Here is a 25,489-nt window from a genome sequence, read left to right as displayed (position 1 = left end):
AGTGACGATCAGGCCTTTCAGTGAACCGCTTACAGTGCGGATGCGGGTGGCAATGGTGCCGCTGCTGCACTCTGTGAAATTGATCATTTGCTCTTCTGCAGTTGTGTTGGAAAGGTTGTCCATTGGTCTCGTCAAATTTCGAGGGGAACAGCCATTAATGCTCTTTGGGACATTATTAATCCTTTTCTGGTTTTTTTAATCCATCATGGCAGATCTTTTGGAGGAGTGTATTTACAGGGCCTCATGTTTTTTTTTCCCCTTTAGCCCAGTTACTGAGGATGCTACACTAAGAACGAAATGTTTACTCACCACTGAACTCTAGGAGGAGGAGAAGTTTCTGCACTTCCTACCTTGTAAAAACTCAAATCTTCTAACACATCTCCAAGGGATCCTTCCAAAAGACTTGCTTGGGATCAAACTCTTGCTGAATGGGAGTCAAACAGCCAGCCGGTTTGCTAGGATCCAGGAGGAGGCTTCTACATTTATTGCAATCTAACTGGAATTACGGTCTAAACCGGGATATAAAACCACACGCACGTTTGATCTTCTCCCTCAGGAGAAGTGAAATACCACACTGGAGCTAGTTCTGAATGTGAGGAACAGAATCTAGTTGTGTTCTGCTCAAGCTAGGTTTAGTCTTACTTACCCTGTGCTGCCTCCCAAGTGTTAATGGAAGGCGTTCACTGTGATCTTGGCTGTGCAGCGTGCGAGCACAGTATCCCTGACCTCTGTAGGGTAATACTGGGGAGATTAAGAGGACTTGTAGGGCCACCTTGTGGCCACGCTATGTTCGGTGGCTCACAGCAGTGATGGCTGTTCCATACGGCCACGGATGTTTTCTGTGTGATTATTCCCTCTGTTTTTCCTTTGTTTTATCACACATGCTCTCCTTTTCGGCCTTAAACCCCTTAATAATCCTTGCACCTCTTGTTACAGTTCCTGGAAAGAATGAAAATCTAGTCCGTCAGTGACCAACTACATTGACTGGATTTGAGCTGCTCATTGCAACCAGGAAAAGGAAAATTAACCTGCCAAACACCTTATAGCATTAGCAGAATACAGCAGAGGTCCCGCATTTGGACACTGATTATCTCACTTCCTCTATGATGCAAATACATGCATTTTAGGCTAGAGGTATGTGTGTTTTAAATGCTGAACAGTGAGAGTATGAGTAAGGCTTACTCCGGGAACTGCTTATTGGTTAGTTTTGTTGTCATATATGACTAGGAAGGAAAAGAATTTTGTTTCTGGTCATCCTGTTTCTGGGTGTTGTTTCCAGATGCTGTGCTTTGGGAATACTTACCAGGTATGTTAGTGGCATGGGGGTAGAACTAGATCAGTTCTTAACACCACCTCGAATCCTCTTCAAGTGTCATCTAATAGTTGTATGTGGAACAAAGAATAGAAAGAATAAGGTGAAAACAGGAAAAAAGATGAAAAGTTCCTGTGAGCAGTTCACTTTGTAGAAGGAAGGTAGGAGCACTTGCAGGAGCACACTGCACAGAGCTGGTGAGGGCCTTGTGGTACTCAGCTGAAGTACAGGACACAATATGTGAGAGATCGTTTGAGTCCTGGGCAGCAGGACCCTTATGTGGACATGTGGAGGTGAGCACATGGACCCTGGGGATACAGCCTGTGAAAAAGGTCAGTGCAGAGTCAGAGGGAGGAGAAATACAGAAGCCTGACGATGAACTCCACATCCAATGGGGAAGCACAAATGAAACAACTGGGATCTTTTTTTCTTAGGAAGAGGTTTGTACACGTGACTGGGGCGGGAGGATCTTGTCTGAAGTGCTGCTCTTTGTAAATGTTTATATACATGCGGTTCTCAGAAACCATTTTAAATGTGAAAGTTGGTTCTGAAACCTGTATGCACAACTTCATTTCTGCACCGGCTGCCTGCGCGCTTCTCAGCGCAGACAAAGATTTGGACCAAATCTCTGTGGGTTGTGCAAGCAAGCTGGTGCCCGCCTAGGCTGCTCCTTCCAGACTAGGGCATTCTTACTGCTGCTCTTGTGCTCTTGTTTGCAAGGTGCTGAATGAGAGTGTTAAGGAAGAAGCCACGTGGTATTTCCGTGGCCCACTGCCACTCCTCAAAACCCCCGAGGCCTTAATAGAGAAACACAGAAACCACGGGGAGCTCTTAAGACTGACACCAGAGTTGACTCTGCAGACAACGACTTGTAGCCATTGCCTCAAGAACCAGGAGTCAAAATGGGTGGCAGGCGTTTCAGGTGCCCCCTCCATGCAGCGCCTAAAGCCCTGCGCAGGCAGGATCCCCGCTCCCCGCACGGCCAGCCAGAGGCCAGCTGCTCTTCTGGATCGGGTGGAGTGTTTCTGTTCGCCAGCTGTGCAGCTCTGTTGCTGTTACTTCCAGCTGAGTACTGGCTTTTTAAAAACATTTAAGTCTGAGCCTTATTGCATGTTAAAATGTAGAAGGTTCCTGGCACAAATATCAAATGTCTTAATCTGGATTAATAATACAGTTGCCAGCAAAGTTCCTGCAGGAAGAGGGAAGCTGTGGCTGCAACAGCCTGCTTCCTGCACAAAGCCAGGACTGTGTGGGGAAACTTGGCACTTGCTATTGATCTGTTTGCTCAGTAGCTGAGCTGGCATTCACCAGCTACATGTGTTGGGTTTGTAAATAGACAGAATGCAGTAGCGTTTTCTTTAAGGCATGTTTGGTATTTGACTCTTGCCATTGGGTTCAGGAGCTCTGTGAACTGTTAGCTTGAATCCCTCACAAAAGAGGAATCACAAGTTTCCGGTTTTCTAGCACCGCATGTTGAATCCACCCCTGGATCCCTCCCGAGCAGTCACATACAGCACATAACAAGTAAATAACATGTGTGGTGAGTGTGTCCCCCTAAAATCTAAATGGATCCAAGTAGCCAACTGTTATTTCGCACGGTCGGGATAGTGGGGATCGGAGGGGGATGCTGTATTTACACACATGTGAGCACACACAGAATTTTCAAGGCACAAGGTTTTCCTACATTTTCAGAGGACTAATGCTTGAAACTATTTAAAAATTCAAAACCTTCAACCATTAAATCGGGGACTTGCAATGTCTTGCAGATTTGGGGCTGCAAACCCAACTCTTCCCAGTGACGTTTACCTCAGTGTAGCTGCTTCAGCTATTCCAAATCATTGTTTATAGAGGGAGCCCGGCGAGACTAAGGCGCCACAGTTATGTGGCCAGAACAGGCCCAGAGGCAGGTACCTGAACATCCTGTAGTTTTGCATCACTGTTTTGCTTTAAAACTCTAGGTATCATGTTGTATTGGGACTGGCTGACGGGTAACATAGCACTACTCATCACCCATGTTTGATCAAACACAAATAGGTGGTGTGGTTCCTGCAGTTGGTGTTAGAAAGTATTAGTTAATGCCTGTGTGACACTGAGAAAAAGGGGTTTTCTCACCATTGCTAGACGATTGATTGGCTTTAAGGTCCAGTCATCCTCTAAAAGTTTATTTTTTTGGTATTTATTTTAAAAGATTTATAAATAAAACTTGTGTGTGAATCTGGTGTCAGGATGTTGGCAGGTCTGCCAACCGCTTAAAGGCTGTGAGAGTTGACAGGAACGAGTAAATGCTCGTTCTGTTGCAGTCACTTGGAAAAAGCCTGCTCCCTCATTTAAAAAAAAGTTCCATTTTGTTTCCTAACAAAGTTATCCACCTGTCCTCGTTAACCAGCCTGGTACCCCTTGCTCTGCATGCATGTAAGGCGGATCAAAGGTGGAAGCTTTTTAACACCATAATTAAAAAATTATAACTTACACTAAAAACATGAGTGATTTGATCTGAAAGTTAGTTTATTCCAGTCACACTCTGTGATTGGAGTAAAATACTTTATATAATCTCAATATGTACAGTAAGAAGTGAACCCCAGCCCATATCTCAGGGTGATGCTGGATCTTAGAACTGCATTTCAGTCTCGCCCACCTAGTCCAACAGGACGGGACGCGAGGGTCGGCACGTGCCGAGTATGTGGCAGTGCTCTTACATGCTTTTGAAACATTAAAACGTGGGAGGTCAGGCCCTCATACTCCTGAACTAAGGGAATCTGTTCTTCACTTCATTGGTAAGGGGATTTAGTATTAGGTAAGTCATATGACATAAAATAACTACTTACCTGGTAATCGGTCGTGGTTAATGAGTTAGCTTGGATGTATTTGATTTTAAACTTAAATTCCACATATGCTTTGTCAAAGACAGCGGTATAAAGGCTATGTTTTGGACAATTTTTTGGACACAACTTTGGCAAGAAAATTTGCAGCACCACTAAGAACAGTCCGGCTCCATTTTGGTCCCTTTCCACAAATGATTTTCAGCCCATGCCTGTTACCCCTTTGGTTGTACCTTGCTTGTTCTCATTTCCTGAAGCAAAGGTGTACTGGTAAGATGAGGGTGTCCTTCACAGACAGCACTAGATGTTTTTTCACATTGTGAACACATTCTGGTACCACCAAATCTTCTGCAGACTAAGTGTAGGCAGCTCGATTTCATGGCCAGCTAGCATTTAAAGCTCTATCTGGGCACACAAGAGTCTTTGTTAATCTAGAAAGTCATAGTAAAATTACGTAGCTGTAGATGTGGTAACATCACAGCTTTCAAATGCAGCTGGACAATCATGACTTGTAGACCAAAAAACAAAAGCAATCCTTGCGACTGGCCTTCCGGCGTGGCTGTGTGCACCTGCTGGAAGCGAGGAGTGGGCGCTCGCCCCGCGGGGGTGTCGGACCCTACGCAGCAGGGAGCCACAAGCTTCTCCTACAAAGCTTGCTTCCTTTTTACTGTTTGGCTTGAGCACCCTGCTTCACAAACACCCACCCGCCCCCTACCTGTAACTGGACAGATCTATTTTTGAAGTATGTAAGAATATTTTTTTAGCTAGCTTTTTTTTGTTAAAGCCACGCTAACTACTGTATTTTTACCTTTTATATGTAAAGCTTGGTAATTAGCTCTCAATGTATAATTTATTTGGGTTTTTTTATAAAACAAAGTGCACCCTCTTGCTTCTGTTTCACAGTAGTGACGTATGAACTGTTCTAGGCACTGCATTGAGATCTGTATTGAAGCTGTACATGGGAAGAAACTGTGATCTGTAGTCCACTCACCCCAGTCTTGAAATGTTTATACTGTAGTTTTGTCCTAAATATACCACATCAGTGCAAAGGTCTCAGAGTCGTCTTTAAGTACCACCATGTTACACTGGCATGGCAGTGAAAGCCCAGTGGGTTGGCCGGGACTTGGGACGCGAGCTGTGCGGCGAGGGCCGGTGGGACGCGAGCCGTGCGGCGAGGGCCGGTGGGACGCGAGCCGTGCGGCGAGGGCCGGTGGGACGCGAGCCGTGCGGCGAGGGCCGGTGGGACGCGAGCTGTGCGGCGAGGGCCGGTGGGACGCGAGCCGTGCGGCGAGGGCCGGTGGGACGCGAGCCGTGCGGCGAGGGCCGGTGGGACGCGAGCCGTGCGGCGAGGGCCGGTGGGCCACCGCACCGCTGACATCAAAGCCAAAGGTGCTCGGCGGATGTGCGCTTCGCGCTGGGTGCTCACCGATCCCCAGCCCCAGGGGCCTCTGTGGCAGCACTTCAACGCTGCAGGACTGTACTTTGTGGTCTGTACATGCAGGTCACTTGGCAGCTTCTAGTTTAAGAGAAGGGGACCAGGGTTGGAGAGATTTGGAAACTTACTGGGGATGTGAGAACTGCAGGCTGTGCTGTAAACTTGATTTGCTCTAAATTAAAGTGTAACTTAAGATGGCATCTAAACCTGCAGAGAGATGCTCAAGAATTAAAAGCTGCCTTCCCAAAAGAGCTGAGATTGTCCAGGAGGGCTGTCAGGTGTTCACTGGTTTTGAAAATAAAAGTACCGAGGTGCGTGCCCAGAAAGGAAGTTTTGAACTTCCAAGTGTAATTCCACAAAACATAGACAAAAGTACACGCTGGTTAGCCGAGCGACCTTGCTTGTGTTTCCAGTAAGGGATTCGTTTAAGCTTTGAAGTACTGCAGTGCTAGTGATTGGTTAAAGGAAACTGTTTATTTCCAAAGCCTGACTTTGGTGAAATGCTGAAGAAGACAGCAAAGGGCAACCAAACCATTTGATCATCTTCACTCCTCAACAATTATTAAACTTGGGAAAGTATCAAAAGGAAGTGAAGTAGTTCCAGCCTAATGACTAAGCTCACAGAAAGTCATTTCCCTTGTGGTGTAATTTATTGTGTAGTTCAAACTACGATCCCACTGCTAGGTCACTGAATTGTTCTTCAAATCCATTTATAACTCAAAACAATGAAACACGTTGGGTTTAGATTTTTAATTATTAAAAAAAAACCCAATCCCTTTTTAAAAATGTCTGCGTTTTAAAAGAAAGTCCCTCTACTATTCATGCATTTTAGTCTTGAGAAACCAAGTGGTAATTAAAGACAGTTTGTTGAGATAGGCTGATCGATTTGTTCTCTTATATATGTTTTATGATACCACAGTGCTTCTCATGTCTCGGGTGAGATTACAAAAGAACGCTGCATCCTTTGCTTTTTTGTCTGTGGAGTGAATTAGGCTGTGGGCATATCAAATACATGCAAGCTTCCCTCTTTTTTGGAGATATTTTAAAACAGCTAGCTTCAGTGGCAGCCCCTCAGTCCGTGCTCAGCCAAAAATGGTGTTTTGTTTCTAAATAGTTGCCATTAGCTGGAGTAATTCCATTCGTTATTTCATGCAGGCCACCACAGAGCTTTCAGATGGCAGCAGCCTTTAGTCACTCACTTGGGCCTGGGATTAATCCTCTCTGTAACTGTAGCAGTTAGTGAAATAGAACGTCCACAAAGACTCTTCTCTGGCTGTGAAAAGGTAACTTGGATAAAAACATGCCAGGAAAACAGGAGCATAACCCCTTGAGGTGCTCTGAGAACCCTGTGACGTGTAGTTGATAGCACTGGCGAGTTTTGAAAGGGAAGATGGCCCAGGAAATGTAATGCGGAGGTATGAGCAGCAAGGACTGTGTGCCTAAGTCTTGGATACCTGAAATACGGGGTTACACATGCCCAGAAGGGACTGGGGTGCCAGGCAGGGGAATGTTCCTGCCACTGAGTGGCTGCGGTGTGCAGTCACTTCACATCTCGAACCCCTTCCCTTCCAGCTTGAGCTCACCCTTGTTTGTTAAAGACCCTGGGAATGGGTCAGTAAGGGGAGAAATTGCCTCTGGTGGCTTCAGCAAGTCTGCCCTAGCAGAGGGTCCCACTTCCAGGACTGGAGCTCCCTCCTCTTCTGTGGTATTATCGGGGCTTAACTGCGGCTCAGCCTCCTGCAAGCGAGCCCTGAGCCCACCCCTCTCCAGCCACAGCCCCTCCTCACGCTCCTGCTCACTCGTGTCCTGTACGGGGCTGGGGAACAGCCGGGCCCCTGCGGCGTCGGCCTGGTTTGAGAGGTTAGGCTCTCTTGGGTGAAGAAGCTGGAGTTGTGCCAAAGGCACTGGTACAGCCACCTGACTTGGCACACCGGCAGAGGCGAGGGGAGGAAACGGGGGAGATGGGCACGTTCTGCAAGCTGCTTTTTCCTCCCCCGTGCCAAGCCATCGCCTTTGGGCTGGCTCGTGTCCTGCCTCCGTTGGCTCCAAGTAAATGTTAAACCCTTCATGGGGCTGCCAAAGGGAAGAGAGTTCGGGTGGGAGGAAGAAAGGAATGGCAGAGGCTGGATGGCATTTTCCTGGGGCTCTTGCATATCCCCAGGATACCTGTACCTGTCAGGAGGCCTCTGTGTGACTTGGAAAATCACTGGTTTATTGTTGCCCTTTCCAGTTAAATTTCCTTCCCTCATCAAGCCCAGATAAAAGCCTGTATGCTACAGCAGCGCTCTCTGGATAATGCCAAAACAGTCATGTCAGCCAGCGAAAGAAAAACATGCTGCTGATGTAAGACTGCAGTGCTCTGTATGTGCTCAGCCCGGCCGCCGTATGAAGTCCTCTCCGAACATACCTTCCTCTAACTGGGCAGTTCCCCGTTCTTGAGGGGAAAGTGAAAGCCTGGGCAGCCCTCGAGGCTGGCTGAAGTACCATGACATGACCGGGGCTCGCAGGAGCACGGTCCTCGTTCAGAAAGGTAAGTTCTTTGTTCATTTGACAATGTAAATACATCTTCTAAATTCATGAAAGCTCAGAAAACGAGCACACGCTGACGTGAAATGCAGCAGACTTTATTCACATTGCAGCACGCAATCCCCTCTGTTTCCAAACAAAAGTCACAATGGTCCAAATAACTCTTAAGTAGCTTTTTGCAAACTCATCTACAGTTTTCTTATTGAAGTCACGTGATGGCTACTTGTGAAGAGGTGATTGAAGGATCTGTAAATACTCTCACTTAAAATTCATTATTCCTATGAAACTTTTGAAAAGCGATCTTTTGAAATATTCAGAAGTATTAAATAACACTTCCCACTAGTTTCAGACATCACCATCTCTTCTTACAGAAGGCTGAAGTTCAGTCAGAAGGCCAGTATCTTAGCAACTTCTGTGGAAATAAATGCTTGAAACACTGGACAATACTACCTTTGAAAAAAAAGTACTTTTTGTTTTTAACAAAGAAAAACCATACAAAAACTCAGGATTTACTAGAATAGAGGGGAAACGCATGACACATACTACATACGTTGGCAAAACAGAGAGATGGAAAAGCAGAAACCCTTTTGTGACTAAAACCTGAACTACCAGTCATAACAGCTTCTGTTTTGTCTCTCTCCTGTCAAGCCTTCCTCTTTTTTCCAATAGAAAGTCAAAACCTTTTGATCCTGTGCTCAGTCGTTACACCCAGCATTCACTGGGCCACTGTTTTGTTCTTCCAGGTGTTACGTGCTTCCTCTGGTCTAATGCTGCGTATGATTTTCAGGGGGGGCTCATGGTTTCACTTCTTCAGGGTTGGATGCAATCCTTTAATAATCTTCTCGATTTCACTTGCTAATTTGTCTGCTGGGTTCCTTCTTTTTATAGGCCACATCACATTGCAAATAGCTTGTGCAAACAATGCTCTCTGAAGAAAACAAATTCTTAAACAGCTGAGAAAATGTTGCCATTAAGATTCATCAAATCCCTCAAATATGCCCCTAACGTGCACAAACTTGATTTAAATACGGTTTTACGGGTGCACACTTCTTACGGCAGTGCAAAATGAGCAAGCTTTGCACCCCAAGTGGCAGTTATGGAGCCAGTAGGGGTTACTCGTAGTTCTGATTTTCAAGGCAGCATCAGCCGCTGCAATTTGAAAGGGTATTAACTGACCAGAAGAAAAAGGAACAAAAAGAGCAGCATTCCAAGAAGCTCCTCTCAGAAATTGCAACTTACATGCAAGTTGTGACTTAAATATATGCCGGGTTTTGTTCATGCTGTAAAAAATCTGTTCACAGCAAGTATGAGAAAGTTTAATTTATTTTTTTTTCTCCCAGCGTGCTGATAGGAAACTGAAGGCAGTTGCAAGCAGCTGGTTTACCACCTACTGGCACGTTGGTGGAAATTTATTCTTTCGCTTTGCAATCAAAGCAATCACAAGCTATCAAGCTCCATTTGCCAGAATGAGATCTCAGAGAAGCTGGACAAAGGTTTACCCCCGACGAGCAGCAGCACATTGGTATCACCGCTAACTTCATCCACTGCGCTCGCGTGCTGGTAATCAGGTCCCTCCTCGTCTCCCACAACCTGAGCGGCAGCAAAAGTCTCTTTTTCTGAAGAGACAAACAGATGGAGAGACTTCTCCTTTGACAAAATGCCTGTTGCTCTGTTTGGGTCTAGTTCTGCCTCTGAAGTGGTCTGAAATGCACAAAAGCCCCCTGGCTCCAGAGGCAAGCTAAAGGTTTTCATTTCGATCGCATTGCTTTCCTCATTGCTGAACACCCGGTATGCAGGCTGATGACGGAAGTAGTTGCAAAAGCGAGTGTGCTTTGGGATGGTCACCAGCTGGTGGCGATCTTTCTGCTCACTCTTCCAATGGCTGGGGAATGTATTAGTGAAATCTGAGGTAGTTTGGAAATCAACACCAATTCCTAAGACGCAGTGATACATTTTAGGAGAAAAGTTTGCCTTTGTAGTACTACTTAGCCTCTTCCACGTCTGCGTATGGAAATGATACTTCCAGAGGTCATCATTAGGACTGGAATTTGAAATCCCTCCACCAAAAATCAGCATAGAGTCTTTGAAGACTATTGAAGCATGACCTACGACTGGGGGAGGTCCTTGGCTAAATGTAAGAGAAACCATCAGTTAAGGGGAGACCAACAAGAAACTAACACTGATTTTAGCCTCTATTTGCGTTTGACTCAAAAGAACGACTGCTGAACAGCTGCACTGGGACATCAAAATCACACTGCTGACAGCTGTAGCAATGCACTGCCAACAGCTCTTCCAAGGCACGCCAGCTGGAGCCCCAGGGATGGCCGCAGTACTACGTCCTGATCTGAACAGTTCCTACCATCGCCAAAAGGGCAACATCTCCCCCTCTGCCTACACGCAGTATCAGATGGTAAGCCTAATTCTCTCTTTCTGCGTTTAGTGTAACACGTAGTAGAGTTTACCTTGTCCTGATGTTGGACCAGCTGCTGCTTACAAAGTCCCACTTCCATAAGTCCTTCTGTTCACTCAGCCCCACCAGTCCTCCAAAGAGGTACATGCCAGTACGATAAACCACTGCTGAATGGCCGTGCCGAGGTCCTGGGCCAGTACTGTGAGGTGGGCTGGAAAGACACAACCATCTTCTTGTATCTGAAAGCAAAATATTAATTTACAGATGTACCAAATTTACCTTAGTATTTGAGAAGGGCTTTATTTCAAGACCAAAGTAACTATTCTGTTGGAGAATAAGGGTTTCTGCTCTAAGCGTATTATAATACAACCTAGCAGCTTAAATTCTGACACTGAAAAAGTGCATTTAAAATATCAGTTTTGAAATAAACTTGTAATGAAAATGTCAGATGCTATATGACAGATGCCATGGAAATTTTATTTACAGAGCAGTTTTTCCTATGGCTTTGTTAATTCATTAACTCCGACATGGAAAGATAATTTCTGGCTGTAAGAGGAAAAATCAGTCAACAAAAACATTCCTTCATTCATGTCTGTGCTTATTCTCCCTGTGAGGGAATGAAGAATGAGATAAACCCATCATGCATTTCAAAATAGCAACTGAGTGGCCACCAGATAACAAAACCTATCTATTTAGGAAGTCTCTGGGAATCATCTGGTTTGCAACCACCAGATTAGCGATGAATATGCTAATGAAACCATCCCCTGTCAGGTTTGGCTCCCCATAGTCAGTTCTAGAACTGAGATTCAAAAGATGGCATTAATAGGCTGAAATCAGGGTCTCTGCTGCATCTGAAAGTTTTTGGTAATCCTTGAAGAATTTAGTCAATAGTGCACAAAACGTTATCCCTGATTTTCAGCTCTAAAACTGGCAAATACTGCCAAACTCCTTCCAGTATAGCAGTCTGATTCACTTCAGCTGGGTATTAATTTGACAGAATTCATAATTAATTGCTGCCAAACAGAACCCAAAACTAACTTAAAACACTTCTACTAATAAGAATTTTCTTACTACAGCCCGCCGTGCTTTCCTCCAGCAGTCATCGTTTTACACTGGATCAAAGCCTTATCGTGCTTTTTAACTTACCAAAATGGAAAGTCCAAAACTCTTGTGAAATGCCTCTGATGCCGAAGTATCCCCCGTAGATGCACATGCTGGAACCATACACTACAGCACTGTGACCTTTTCTGTTAGTTGGTGCTGAGCCCTGAAACAGTTTAGTAAGACAAAAAGCTGTTAACAGATCAAGCTGTGACAGTAGCAGTGTCCGTCTCGGGAATATGCCCGAGTAATGCAAACCATTGCTTTGGGTTGTGTTAAACTTCTTTGAAAATACGGAATAAACACACCGCTGACGGCTTGTATGGATGCAAATACAAACCATTCTCAAATCTAAGCAACCCTCTCTTTTTAAGTCCACCACGTGCCTACGGCCTCCCCTCTCTGCACTCACACCTGTAGTGCTGCTTTCACAACTACAGCTAGGCGTGGTTTCAGGGCATGTTGCAAATATAGCGGGCAACTCTTGGGAATAGAATGGGGGGATGTAGCCCTTTCCACTATCAAGCGCAGCCTTTCCATGCTGAGGAAGCTTTAGTCCCAAGAGTAACTCTCACTCGTGTTGCTTGGTGTGGGTTTGCCCCACCACAAGTCCTAGGCTACGCCCAGGCCCTCAGCAGGAAACCAGGTGGTTCCCACTGCATCCGCAGCAGTCCTCAGCACTGCTGGCACTTGTGGACCCAAACCTGGGGAGGCCCAGCTAAAGCCAAAACAAAATATAAGGCAAGTGTTTGGTTTTGTTCTTTTGTTCTTATTTGGTTGGTTGTTCTCAAACAGCCCTTTTTTTTTGGTGGGGGGTGGGGGAAAGCCATGCTCCTATGTTCAGTTTAGGACAAGTACAAGTAACCATTTACTCCTATATATAAGATGGAGTTGATACATAATTCCATGGTATTTCTTGTACATAGAATTTCACCAACCATATAACACCTTTCTTTTTTCCCCCCCACAAATGACCCTGCAGTCCCAAACTTTCCCTTGACTCCTCCACCAAACGCAGGTAACCACAGTAGTAACGGTGTCACATCTTCACAAATTTTTTTTGTGCAATTTCATGGTGTCGTAGCATTGTGAGGATGAAGTTTCAATAGCAAAAAATGAGTCATTCTTTACATGTAGTGACCTAAAACCAATCTCATAAGACCAAGCCATAAATGCTTCCGCTGAGGTTTCACTTAGAAGTGGCAGTATTTTGATGAGTTCACGTGTGGAGACTGAAGAAATGAAAAATGCTGCAGCACTTCACATTTCAAATTTATTAGTGCGACTGCCAATCTGTGTTCGCGGCCCTACTTTTAAAAGAGAGGCTTCCTGTATGGGTGCAACATTCCATTTAAAATTAGCTTTCTTGGTAAGGATTTCAGAAAAACAGAAGCAGTAGTAAAGGAGAGGACTTAACTTCTTATATAGGACTTAAATTTTAAGAACAGTATTTTAAACACTGTTTTAAAGAAGGAAAAAGCCTTAGTTATTGAAGTGCAAAGAAATAAAGTATAGCCACATGTCTCTGAAGAGATAAGATTGGAACTGTTTGGGGGAACATATTTCAAAGCAATCTGTTTAATCAACAAAGCAACAGGCATTTGATTCACACATTCACCACTTCCTGGCTCCTTACCTCAGTCTCTGCTGGTACGTTACGGCACTCTGTCCATCTTGCAGAATCTAGGGGATTGTTTTAATAAAGCGCAGTTTATATCCCAGACCACAAGAGGACACTCCTCCAACATTAAGTTTTCAAATCACAGATCTAATTTTCAAGTCAGTCTCATCCTGGCGTTTTCCACTGACAAGGATGAAGAAATCCACTTCCCACTAAGACAGCAGCGCCAAGGGACTTACAGGAGACATAGTTTAAAATGTTTTCCTGTGTCCTTGTCTGATACAGAATCACGGAGGTACCATACTGTATTTCCTGTTTCCCAAGGCTAACTTTCACAATGCAGAAATAATCTGTGATTTTCAGCATTTTCTGATCTTGCAGAATCCCCAGATTTATTGATGGATGTATCACTCCTTCTATTTATTATGTAGACCTTATGACAACAGCCTTATTTTTTTTTTCCTTTTCACAGATCCCTTACAAGTAGTCCTCAAATAACAGTCAAAAATCACTGATCTATGATCACCATGAAGGAACAGAAATATCAGATACCCGGCATCAGAGGTACAATGAGAAAGCAGTGCAAGCTTACATTTTTAAAAAAAAAAAAAAGCTATATTTGCCAGGAAAGATTTTAAATAATGACTGTGAAAAAACTAGACACACAACAAATTTTAAATAACTCATTCCCAATTTTCAGTGATAAGTACTGTGAGTAATAGGTGCTTTCTCCTATAAATATATTCTATCTGAGGACCTCTGTTCTTTCAGCAGGTATTTCAGACAAATGGTGGAAAACAAAGAAAGGATTAAAAAAAACCCCATTGACTTAAGGTTACATAGTGAAGTAGCAAAAGAGGCTAGGAAATACAAATCTTGGTCTTGCCACAGTATTTACTTGCTCAAAAAGAATTTGACCTCTCTCTCTCCCTCCTCCTCCATCTGACATCAAAATAAGCAGCCATTACTATACCCAGTATTTCCAAAGGGAGAATATAGAGTGTATGATGTTACTATTAAAATCAAATCTTGCACTGCTTTTATTAGCATGCACACTTAAGAGATCCCAAATGTCTGTTCTTAGGAAAAAACTCTGTGTTATGAAATGCTGATGTTAATTTCGCACCTTCTTATTTAATTATACATGTTTTTTCCTGTTCCATCATTGCTGTTGCCAGTTTCTTTATTTCTTCAGTAAAAATACAAAATGAGATATACTTTACTGATCTGCTTTCCTCCATAATAAAACAAAGAGCTTGGTCTTTAAAATTTACACAACATAAGGAAAAAACCTTTAAATATTATATGTAATAATTATTGGGTCTTATAATCAAATAGTAAATTTCAGGGAAGGGGAGGAATGGAAATTCCGAGACCTTAAAATGCATAAAACTTTCCCATAAAATACCTTCTGATTAAAGTAAGAGCTGATTCTTTGATAGCTTAACTGCCTAATTTTAGGGGAAATATATTCACATGGTTTTACACACGTTACTTCTTGTAAAGCCTAGGGAAGGCTGTGGTACAAGCAGCAGAAAACAGTTGGGTTCTTACTATGTATTAGTACCAACGGACTTGGAATGGCCCATGGACAGACTGGCTATTGTGTATCGTACCAATGTCATATATCCAGAGAGGACTTTTTGCTTGTGTGAAAGCAGAATCCACCATCCCACCGAAAATACAGAGGGTTCCCTGCGAAATGGAAAAGTATCTGTCACTTACAGGTAGGCACAGAGCATAAAAATAATTTTTAAACTAATTTTTAAATGAAAAGGCTGCCATCACCAAAATATAATTAACAATAACACATATGATGATCTATTAACAATTCAAGAGACAATCACAAAAAGCCACCAACTTTTAATCACATCTATCCTCTCCCAGTAGGAAACCCCAATGAACGTTGTGCTATTTTAACAGGGACGGCATTCCAGAACCCCTCACTTCCTCATCCATCTGGGACAGCTTGAGGGATGCGGATCCGGAGCTCTGAGACATTGCTCAGGTAATATTAGATTATGCATGTTTATAAAGATTTCATTGCATTGCAGCTCCTGATAGCCTAAATTCTGTTTTCCGCTAACAGGCACAGCTGTAATTCTGGTTTGCCTTCACTCCCCCGTCCCTCTTCTATGCAAGTTCTTAAGTGAATGTTTTTATGCCGTAGCTTATCATGCAAATGAATTCAGAGCAACTGTTACAACTAAGTCAAAGAATGTGCTGCCGAGGTCTTTACTTTGTATTACTGTTCTGTACTGAGCATTGACTGAGGAAATCGGGGAGCTGCACACTGCTGCAAAGCTAAAATACTCACTTTATTCAGAAAGATTCCAAAACACTGGTACAGCTACCTCCAGAATTGCACTGACATAAAAGTATTTTCTGGGTATAGTATTTCAGTACATAATAATCCATGGCGCTTTATTTCATTGCATAACAGGAAATAAAATGTTAGGATATGGACAACACAAATCTTGGTCTACTACCTTATAAGCCACCATTGAATGTTCTTCCAGTTCTTCTGGACCATCTCTTGAGCAATCCAGCATTTCCCATTCATTTCTCACTATAAACCAAAGTTGAAGTTAAGACAGCGGGGCACCCAATGCATAAGTATTAGGGAAAAGGTGAAAAGATTGGCTTTGAATTTGGCTGCACTGCCAGAGTCAGTGGGAGGAAATGAAGCGTTTTGTCATCTTTCCTCTCTGTTAGTTCAGAAGACTGAGGCGCTTCCCCCAGAATTAAATATGTGCATTTTACTATTTAGCAAACTTAAATGTAATAAAAATTAGTCTTGTTACTGCTTTTATTTTGAGGCTATACTGTTACCTACGTCAAAACCCAACTAATCCACGAGCATGAACCTGAGCACAATTCTATGTTTTATTCCAGTAACAACCATTGAACAGGGAACACGACACTGTTACTTTTGACTTAAAGTGTCATACTCAATAGTGCATGATTAATACAGTCTTAAGAGGTGCTGTATTCCTGTGTTCCCTTTGTGCGCTTTTACATGCATAAACTATTCCCGTGTTAAAGAGTCAATAAAGCTATGTCTTTGATATCCCTTGCTAGAACTAGCGTATTTTAAATGACTTGGTATCTATGGTGAAAAAAACCAAAAAGACCTGAACCTTCTGGAACACCTGCACAGGAACAAACGCACACCATTTGCCCAATGAACAAAATGCAGTTTATCCATCATTTTGACAGACAGACTTTAATCTGGTAACTACTGAGTATCCCTGATTTAATGACAGCTGGATGTAGAATCTCTTTAATCCTGATATAGAAGCAAAGGGGCAAACCTACCTATGTTGTATCGCCAAAAATCCCTAAGACTGGTGGTGTTCCGCCCTCCATAGAGATAAACAAATCCTCTGCAAATAATGCAAGCATGTTTATATCGATCACAGGGCGAGGGCTTCTTTTGGGGTGCAGATTTCCAATCACAGTGTGCCGTTTTTCCTTTCATGCTGACAACTACGATTTTATCCAAGTATCAACTTGCAAAGGACAGCCATGTCAGGGGAGGGTCCCAAAACGTCAGGGACAGGGCTTAAACCCTGCTTGGTCTGTAAAAAGATAAAAAAATAGTTTCAGGTTAAAAAAGGGGGGAAAAGAAGATAGGAAAAAAAAGTCTCTGTCTTATGATAAAAAGTTACTGTGTTTTCTCTGCATTCCCATCAAAAGCAACCTGACAACTTTGGCCACCTGTGATAATACGCTGAGGTAAAACATTTGAAATGCTGACTCCGAGTCCTGTATCGGCGAAAGACTGGGACAGGAACATTCCTGGAGCTGGAAGTTTCCACAGGATATTGGCAAACTGAAGTGACAAACTGTGATACCCTACCTTTGCAATATGGTAGAAGTAGAAAGCAGGGCTTGCTCTTTTTTCACTGTGAAAGAGTACTTAAAACAAAATTCAGAAAGAGTGAACTTCGCAGATGAAAGTAATGCATTCGCAGTTGTCCAGAATTTAGTTAGACTTTCGTCTGTAAACCAGGTGAAATTAGGACGCATCTGGAAAAAATGACACTGTCCTTTCACTTGCCACAAGATGTCACTGTGTTCTGTGAAGACAGAAGTACCAGGGGCGATACAAAGCGCTTTTTGTAGCATGCATATTATCCCAGGTCCCTGGATTTTCTGAGGTATCACCGCTGCTACTGTCCTAAAACTGTATCTCTCTGGTATTACTGACCCCTCTCTGTTAAATGTACAGGAAGTTAGGACACTGCCTGTATAAAATATGGAAAGCTTAACTGTTACTTTGATTCCTGAAATCAAAATAGACACAACGAGACAACATGCTACAGTGAGATGCTTCAGATAGTAAATATTCTAGCTGAAAAAGGTGTAAGTCTGTATTTCCACTGTATCTTATCACTATTTATTCCCATTGTCAGAACCAAAAGTGACCCAGGAAGTGTTTACAGGACTAATCCTTACTGCATCACTCCCTTCAGGTGCTTACGGAGAAGCCCTGGGGAAGTTGCACATAATTTGAGGAAAACGCAAGATTACAGTAAAACAAGCTACAGAAGATACAGTCACATTTCTCATATATATATCATGTTAATATGATATGCATGTATCTAATTTGATTTAATTTATCATCCAGTTTATCTCTAAAATTTACCATTTGTAAGACTGGAATACATTCAGTGACAAAAACGTACCAGAGAATCTCTTGCAGCCTATTCTGGCAAGACAAGCTATTTGAATTGTGTTCACCTTTTTTATGCAAACCAGTATTGTAAGCTATTACCATAGAAAACTGAAGTCTATTCTTTTTATGGTTTATCTGAAAGAATACAGGATTGGTAGCATTTACAAAGGTGTGCATTTCTCTTTTCCAGAGAATTAGCAGCTATGAAGTAGTGACGCACTGTAGGTGTGCAAGTCTGTAATACTTTATGGCATGCCATGAAACACAGATTCTCTCCCGAACGCTGCCAAAGCTTCTGTGTAACCGTAGCCAATTCATCTATTTACTTCCACAGCTAAATGGGGACAAAGACACCTCCTTAGAAAAACACTTCAAATTCGCTGATGCAGTGCTGCGTGAGGGTGCCAAGGCATTACTACTATTGATAGAATTTAATACGAAAAAGGTGTTAGGTCTCTGCTATTAATACTTTACAAAGGTAGAACAGGCTTGTCTCCTTGAGTTTTGTTTTTCTTCCCAGCTGTAAAACTGGTTATTCCTCTTCCTACAAACCTTGCCTCCTCTTACACACATATTCAGAGAAGACAGCCCTGATTTCATAGAGTAGATTAGCAACAAAATCCTGTCCGCTTGTTTATCTACCCTGGCTGAACTCTGTGTAAGGCAGGCGAGCAGGATGGGATAACAAAAGGCCAATCTGGGATTAACTGAATGGATGTCTCCTCCCAGTTACACCTTCTGAGCATCAACTGACCCTTGTGAATCACGGCCATCTCAGTGTAAAGTGTTTTCAGAAGCAGACCTACAATCACTTAAACAGATCACTTAACAAACTGCTTCGTTTCAGAGTTGGGGGGGAAAAAAAACCGCGTTCAAAGTTAATCTTGAATCTTGTCTTTCGCCACTAGTATTCTACACTACAATCTTGACTCCTGGGTTGCCTTCCTATAGAGCCAGGCTCACCAAAGTTCATCCACCGGCTACTTTAACAGTCCTGTTTCTAAAGAAAAACAGCTACTCTTCTGAGAACAATGTCACCGAGCAATATCCTCTGTGTCACGCAACACTGACCTCAGCTTCGACTTGGTACAGGCAAGACCAATTATCCGATAGGAAGCTCTAACTTCAGCAGAATATTTTTTTAAAAAAAAACAAAACCAAAAGACAACTCAGAACATTTTTATCCAACTTTTTTTTTCCAAAACAGCTGTAGCGCACAAAAAAAAATGGCTGCTGCTCTCCAAACTCTTCTGCCATTTCATTCTAAAAATAGCTCCTGTGCAATCAATCCCAATTGTTAAACGGCTGGAGGAGCTGTGAGACCTAAAGAGCTGCAATTAGCGTGGTAACTATAGCACAGTCCTTATCAATTAATGGCGCCACACAACTGTTTCATAATACAAATAATTCAGGAAATGTAGAAAGACAGGAATTACTTCAGGAAATGTAGTTTACAGGTTCATTATATAATTGTTTATATTTGTTAGATGTGGTTTCTCAGACAAATGATTTATTTATTTAAAGTATTACTTAAATAGATCTTCATTAATGCTTTTTTTTTAACCTCGGTCCCCTGATTCATTTCCGTTTTCAATATACTCAGAAAAGTTTGAGATTTCAGAGGATTGAGCCTTCTGAAATATAATGATATGAAACCACTCATATTGGGGGAAAAAGTAGGAAATCTTTGTTTGTTTGTTTTGTTAATGACCCAGTCTTCTGAGCTCAGCCCTTGAACCTTTATGTGCAGAACACTGTACTTTCTTACTAGGCAACTTGATGTTTTACTGCTCTTCAAAAATAATAACGGATCTTCCCGACTCTACTTATTTTACAAACCTTTGCTTTAGTGGTGGTTTTATTGTAAATATGTGTTCCAGTGGGGCTCCCTGCATGAATACGGAGAAAACTTTGATCAAAGACTTGAAAGACAGTTACGAATTACTAATTCTAAAAACAAAACCACTTTGTTTAGAATAGTTTAGAGGACAGAGCTTTTTTCAGTATATCACATTTACTTGCAACACCTTACTATGTGTGATAGATTTTTAGATTTTTTATTTTTTTTTTAGTATCCCCAGGTTTGCTATTTTATGATCTCCTAAATTCAAGTTATTATGAACTGTTTCTAGCAGGGGTGGTTATTTGTTCATTTGTTTGCTGGTTTTCAAAATACAGGAATTAATTTTCAGAGATGTTCAGCTTCAGAATTTCACCCTGAAGGTCCAGAATGGCTTTGGGAATATAGAGTATGTGTAATATTTCTGCATTACTAGAATTCTGAATTGAAATAAGGGCCCTGTTTTGCTACGTGTTGCAAAAGGTACAGTTACTACATGACTGAGCTTACAGCTGAAGTAGTCAAGACAAAGGGAAAGAGATGGAAAACAGTGTTTGTTCTTACAGGGGGAAGCCAAGGGACAGAAAGAGGATTTGTAAAATGACAAATTGAAGTAGGGGGGACAGCTCCATCCTGATTTCAGGGTTCAGAAAAATGACAGATATGTTCAAGTAAACCAGTAACATCTCTGTCATCTTTATAAAGCTTAGAGTAGACATACTGAAAATTTACAGAAAATCTGAAAGGCTTTTGTGTTAAATAAATTTTATATTAGTGTGTGTATATATAATATATATATCTAAAGATATATAAAATTTATAAAAATACAATGATGTATATATAAACATATCGTATAAATATATATTATAATAAAAAACTGATTTGACTTTGAACAAGTTTTGAGTAGTATTCTTAAATGTTATTATCGTTAAATTTCAGTGCTTCAGAATACTTTTCTGTAGGTAACAGGAATTTCAAAGGAGGTAACTCTGCTAAACCAGTCACATACAATTACAGTTTCTATATACTGTAAACTTACGTATGTAACTACCACTTCTGGGACGTGCAGTCCTAGAGCACCGAGTGCATTGGCACCTTTACTGCAAAACACGCGAGAGCATCGCGAATCTCCCCTTGCAAACAGCTGTCTGCCTGTTTCTGGAGCTCTGCGGGCAAGGTATCGGGTTTCTTTAATTCAGATCACATTAATATTAAAGCTCTAATTTTGCCATTTCAGAATAAATTCATCTGCATGTAATTGCAAAATTATATTTTGCAAATTGACATTAATATCTTCTCTTTCGGGTTTTTTCTAGAAGTTTTCACCCAGAAAATAAATCCTTTTTGGTTATTACTGTGTAGCACTACTTGATCTCTGTTACAAAGTGAGTTCTTAAGTAGTAATAAATATAAGAATTTATTAAATAATAAGTAGAAAATACAACTGGATATATTTATATGTGCTCGATATATTTCTCATTTTAAGTAAATAAATGCAGCTTGGTTTGGGATAATACAGTAAATATTTAATCTGCTTCCCAAATATGGTGGTGGTGGGGATTTCTGGAAAAAATAAATTCAGTACTTTAAGTATTTCTGAGATTGTTACATCTCTGTATACAACTCCAATATATGAATCAGGAAATCACCCTTGCCACTGTATTGAAATAAGTCTTATGGTACAGACAAAAAATAAATACATCTATATTACCTTACTTTCATGGCTTATTTTCCTTGGTAAACTAAAATTTCATGTTTTAATTGGGATTTGGTAGGGTTTTTGTTGTTTGGGGTTTTAGGTTTTTTTTAAGAACAATGGGGCTTTTTCCTTTAAAAATACTACAATATATAGTTTTGAGTAGTAGATCTGCCCAGGTAATCTGCTAATTATGGCTTCCAGAACTACAATTGATCATTTATTTGACTGCAACCCAATTTTGGATTAAGTTTCTGAGAAAAAGATTCCTGAAATAGGTACCTGCAGGTGGCACAAGTACAGCACATTAAGGACGTGTAAATCCAGGGCACCAGACATGCCTGATCAAAAGTTGTGCTGATGATCGACCTGAGTGTGTACGGGTTTTATTTATTTTTGGTCCTTAATAGAATATTTACTACAGAAATCTAATCTGTTTTTCAAATCTTATTTAAGGTCATGTTGCTGACTCCATCCATAGGCATGTCAAGAGCTCATTCTCGTGGTCCTACCATGGAACTGGGATATATGCCCTGAGCGTAGTGTCACTGCAGCAGGATGGCCCCTTTGGACATTTGCTGAGACAAACAGGTAATTTTTAAAGTTCTAGAAATAGCAGAGGGAGGAAATACAGTTCCTGGTCCTCACGCTTCGAGATAAAAGAAATGAGAAGCTCCCACCACATTCACAGGGCAGTCTAAGGATGCGTCTGGCCTTTCACCCTTTCCTTGGAAGTAATTTGTACTGTCGCCACTGGAAACAGGCCATTCCAATAGATAGGTCATCACCCCTTCCCCCTAGAAACAGCAGCCTTTAATGTTCCTAGAAGGCATCATTTTGGGGATTTTACAAAAACTTACTAGTTGGATTCTTTCAAGATATGGTAGGTAGACGCCCTGGAGATTGAGTGTAATAAATCTGTACTTAGGCGTGACTGAATGCATCTTCTTGACAGCTTGTGTCCTGCTGTCAAAGCAACTTCAAAATACTTTTTTTCCTAAGGGAGACTACTTGCGCTAATTCACAAAATTTTCTAGGTTAGGAAGAAAGCCTCTGTTTGACAGAGGAGTCAGTGGCTGCCCAGTCTGCCTGCTCTCCTCAGGCACAAATTGAGAGTACTACAGTATATACTTGACAGCTGAGAACATATCAGTGAAAAGCCGTCATCTGCCATAGAAAAAAAGTACGCACTGAGTTTTACTTGTTTGTTCTTTATATTCCCTGACCAAGGAAAAGGAACATCTAATAAAACACTCGGCCACACTTACAACTTAATGCCACACTTCATGGAAGACAGACAGTGTGTTTTTCTTGTCCCCAGACGTTTTGCCCTTAGACGAACATGGAGCAATGGGGTAGAGAAGACATGTAATGTTATGAGAAGAGCAGAAGCTGTAGCTTGAAGAAGTATGAGGGCGGCAAGAGAGGGCATTTGGCAATGAGAATAGTAAAATGTTCCAGCTGGCAAATATTAAAACATCCAAATATCACGTTAGAATCAGTATGAATTTAGATTACATAGTATGGGAGAAGTCATGAGAGACTTGCGTGAGAAAGAATCAGATGGCACAACTGGCAAGGCTGTCAGCAATGACTGGAGGAAAAACTGAGTACAAAAAGATTCTTTTGTAGGGAAGATGAATTTACACAGTCAGGTGAAAGATGGGTGCATAAAAACAGATGATACAATTGCATAGCTGGAATAGATGGCATAGAGAGGAATAGCTGGATTTTAGTCTGGCAAGGAAAACAAAGGTGTCAGACAGGAAAACAGTAATAATAACCGTGATGGTTCACAGTGCTCTTGATGCCAACAGCTACTGGGTTGCACCAGCAAATGGAAAAAAAACGAACCCACATAATTTCAATATATAAAGGAGACAGAAAGCATATGAGTAACTTTGCACATACACGTTGTCGCTCCAAATTCAAATGGAATTACTCATGTGAATAAAACCAGTGATATGCATGAGCCTGCACAATGTAGCCTAGATACCGGAGCAAAAGAAGGACCAACTCTTTTGTTAGAAGCCTGAAAAAATGTTTTGCAAGCTGTTTTGATATTCAGACTCCGAATGACAGGGTCCATTTTTGACTGGAGCCTGGCTTTCTGAAAAATCCACACTCCCAGCTAATGTGGTCCAGTATTCATCCCAAGCCAGATGCACTTTGGCTTGGGTTTTGGATGGTTGCATTTCTTTGTTCGTCTTTTGCTCGATAGAAGGCATTTTGATGCATTATGCTCTTTGATTGTGGAAAAGGGAATGAGGAAAAGGAGGGTGGTGAATCTCCTAAATTGGAAGCGAGGAAACAAGAGCTCAGGCTGGCCCTACCGGAGTCCTGCGCAGCGTCGCGGAAGTCGCACGTCCCCTTTCCCCACCGATCTCCTGCCTGCAGAGCGCTGACGCCGCTTCCTTCCTTTCACGCGCCGTGTTTCGTTTTGTACCTTTGGACGAAACCAACTTTGCGTACAACTGCACAACCGTGTGTACTGAAATGTTGCCTACGCGCTCCCTGTGATGCTGTGCGTGCGTTAGAGCTGGTCCGTGCCCTCACCACCTTCCCTCTGAACCCCTTCTGCCAGGGGTGCTGGCTTCTCCTTGGCAGGTGCTGGGACCCACGGCCCCTGCCCCGGGCTGGCCTCACCTCTGCGCCTCCCCCTCCTCTCCGATCCTCTCAGGGCGCTGCTGCTCACCGCCCTCAGCTGGGCTCGGGTCCTGACAGCACATGCAGAAAAAGAGAAAAATAAGAGTCTGGTGAGCCTGCCTTTGGGCAGGAGCAAACCCATCCCGGCTGCACCCGCTGCCTCCCCTCAGGTCAGACCTCACAGCGGCACACAGCAGAGGAGGACATGGGGGGACCCAGGGGAACACCGAGGGGTCACACGGACGCACACCCCCAGCCCGGGGGCGGCCCCTCCTCGGGCGGGCCGCGCGCGCACCCAGCGGCAGCCGCGGCCGCCAGCCCTCAGCCCGGCGCGGGGCCCCTCCGCGCGGCGCCCGCCGGGCACGGCCTGAGGCGGGGGGGCGCTGCCGCCGGCGGGCCCGGGGCGGGGCAGGTGCCGCTGCGCCGCCGGCACCCGGCGGCGAAACCCCCTCCCTGGGGCAGCGGCCGGGAGCCTCGGCCCGCCTCCGCCCCCTCCCCGGGCTCCCTCTCACCTCCCGAGGGCGGCGGGGCCGGCGGGAGGCGCGGCCCCCGCCCCGGGCCTGCGCGGCGGTGCGGGGTCCGGGTGCGGCCGGCGGTGCTGCCGCCTGCCCGCGCTGCCGCCCGTCCCTTGGGCGGCGGGGACGGGCTCCGGGAGGGGCTGCGGGTGCCGCGGCCCTGGCGAGCCCGCCGCGGCCGGCGGCAGGAGCGGATCGGCGGGGCGGGTGGTGCGGCAGGTGGGAGGCCGCGCTCAGAGCGCTCTGTGTGGGTGTCGCTGCGTGAGGGTCCCCCGGCTGCCTGCGTTGCCGGCGGGAGCGGCCGCGCTCCCTTCCTGCCGCGGCGCAGCCCGGTTATTCGCCCGGAGCGTGTAAAATCCCGCGTCTGGCCCGAACGCAGCCAGAAACAAACTTTTTTTTTGCCTCGTTTGTTGCTGTTGCCGGGAGGCGGGAGCACGGCGGGCACTGCCTGCTCCCGCGCTCCGTTCCGAGCCCTTTCAAGGCAGCAGCTGCGCCGAGATGCCCCTGCGCGCCCCGCCGGGCCGCAGCCCCGGGGCTTGCTCGGGGCGCTCCCCTTGGCTTTCTGCCCATCTGCCGCAGCTTCCGCGGGGTTTGATTTTCTTTTTTTTTTCCTGTTTCTCCTTTACAGCTACATAAGCCTTTATAAAAGGCTCAGGAAAGAAATTCCCCACCCACACGTGCCTCTGTTTTCCATGTTGACATGTTTTCCTGCTTTGGGGTGGAGGCTACTACTTTTTCCTTAGTATTGCTCCTAAAAAAGAAAGAGCGTGATTGTTTTTTCAAGTTGTTGTAAGCGGAGGCCAGTAGATACACCCAGTCCATAGCGATGCAAAGCATGTGGCCAGGGCCATATGAATACTGTCAGTTATAATGTATTATGTATAATA

At 43.6% G+C, this 25,489-nt stretch overlaps 2 protein-coding genes across 8 annotated transcripts in view; one reads left to right on the top strand and one right to left on the bottom strand.

The window, feature by feature from the left end:
- PTPN4 (protein tyrosine phosphatase non-receptor type 4) overlaps positions 1-1,254 on the top strand; it is a 175,964-nt gene extending 174,710 nt beyond the window's left edge. For all 7 annotated transcript variants that reach the window (XM_064451253.1, XM_064451254.1, XM_064451252.1 and 4 more), the window contains one exon: positions 265-1,254. In XM_064451253.1, coding sequence (XP_064307323.1) covers positions 265-322 — 58 coding nt within the window. In that variant the 3' untranslated portion in view covers positions 323-1,254. The remainder of the gene's footprint in view (positions 1-264) is intronic.
- A 4,991-nt stretch (positions 1,255-6,245) lies between these two features.
- Positions 6,246-25,178, bottom strand: LOC135313352 (leucine-zipper-like transcriptional regulator 1 homolog). Its single transcript, XM_064451251.1, has 9 exons — positions 24,600-25,178; positions 23,775-24,158; positions 16,543-16,805; positions 15,714-15,793; positions 14,841-14,919; positions 13,240-13,286; positions 11,649-11,769; positions 10,555-10,741; positions 6,246-10,220 (listed from the first exon to the last, which is right to left on the bottom strand). Exons 3-9 carry the CDS (start codon positions 16,703-16,705, stop codon positions 9,530-9,532), a joined length of 1,368 nt encoding a protein of 455 aa, XP_064307321.1. The 5' UTR covers positions 16,706-16,805; positions 23,775-24,158; positions 24,600-25,178; the 3' UTR covers positions 6,246-9,529.
- Between the last annotated feature and the right edge of the window lie 311 nt (positions 25,179-25,489).

The sequence above is a fragment of the Phalacrocorax carbo genome, chromosome 5, assembly GCF_963921805.1.
Source record: "Phalacrocorax carbo chromosome 5, bPhaCar2.1, whole genome shotgun sequence".
Taxonomy (NCBI): domain Eukaryota; kingdom Metazoa; phylum Chordata; class Aves; order Suliformes; family Phalacrocoracidae; genus Phalacrocorax; species Phalacrocorax carbo.
Note: the sequence above shows the minus strand (reverse complement) of the source record. Positions and strands in the feature narration are given on the sequence as shown.

Excerpts from the sequence above, each read along its gene's own strand:
- LOC135313352 (XM_064451251.1), bottom strand. The coding sequence starts at position 16,705 with ATGAAAGGAAAAACGGCACACTGTGATTGGAAATCTGCACCCCAAAAG. Across the intron at positions 15,794-16,542 it reads TTTTTGGCGATACAACATAG|TGAGAAATGAATGGGAAATG; the intron begins GTAGGTTTGCCC and ends TTTGGTTTATAG. Across the intron at positions 14,920-15,713 it reads ATTCAATGGTGGCTTATAAG|GGAACCCTCTGTATTTTCGG; the intron begins GTAGTAGACCAA and ends TCCATTTCGCAG.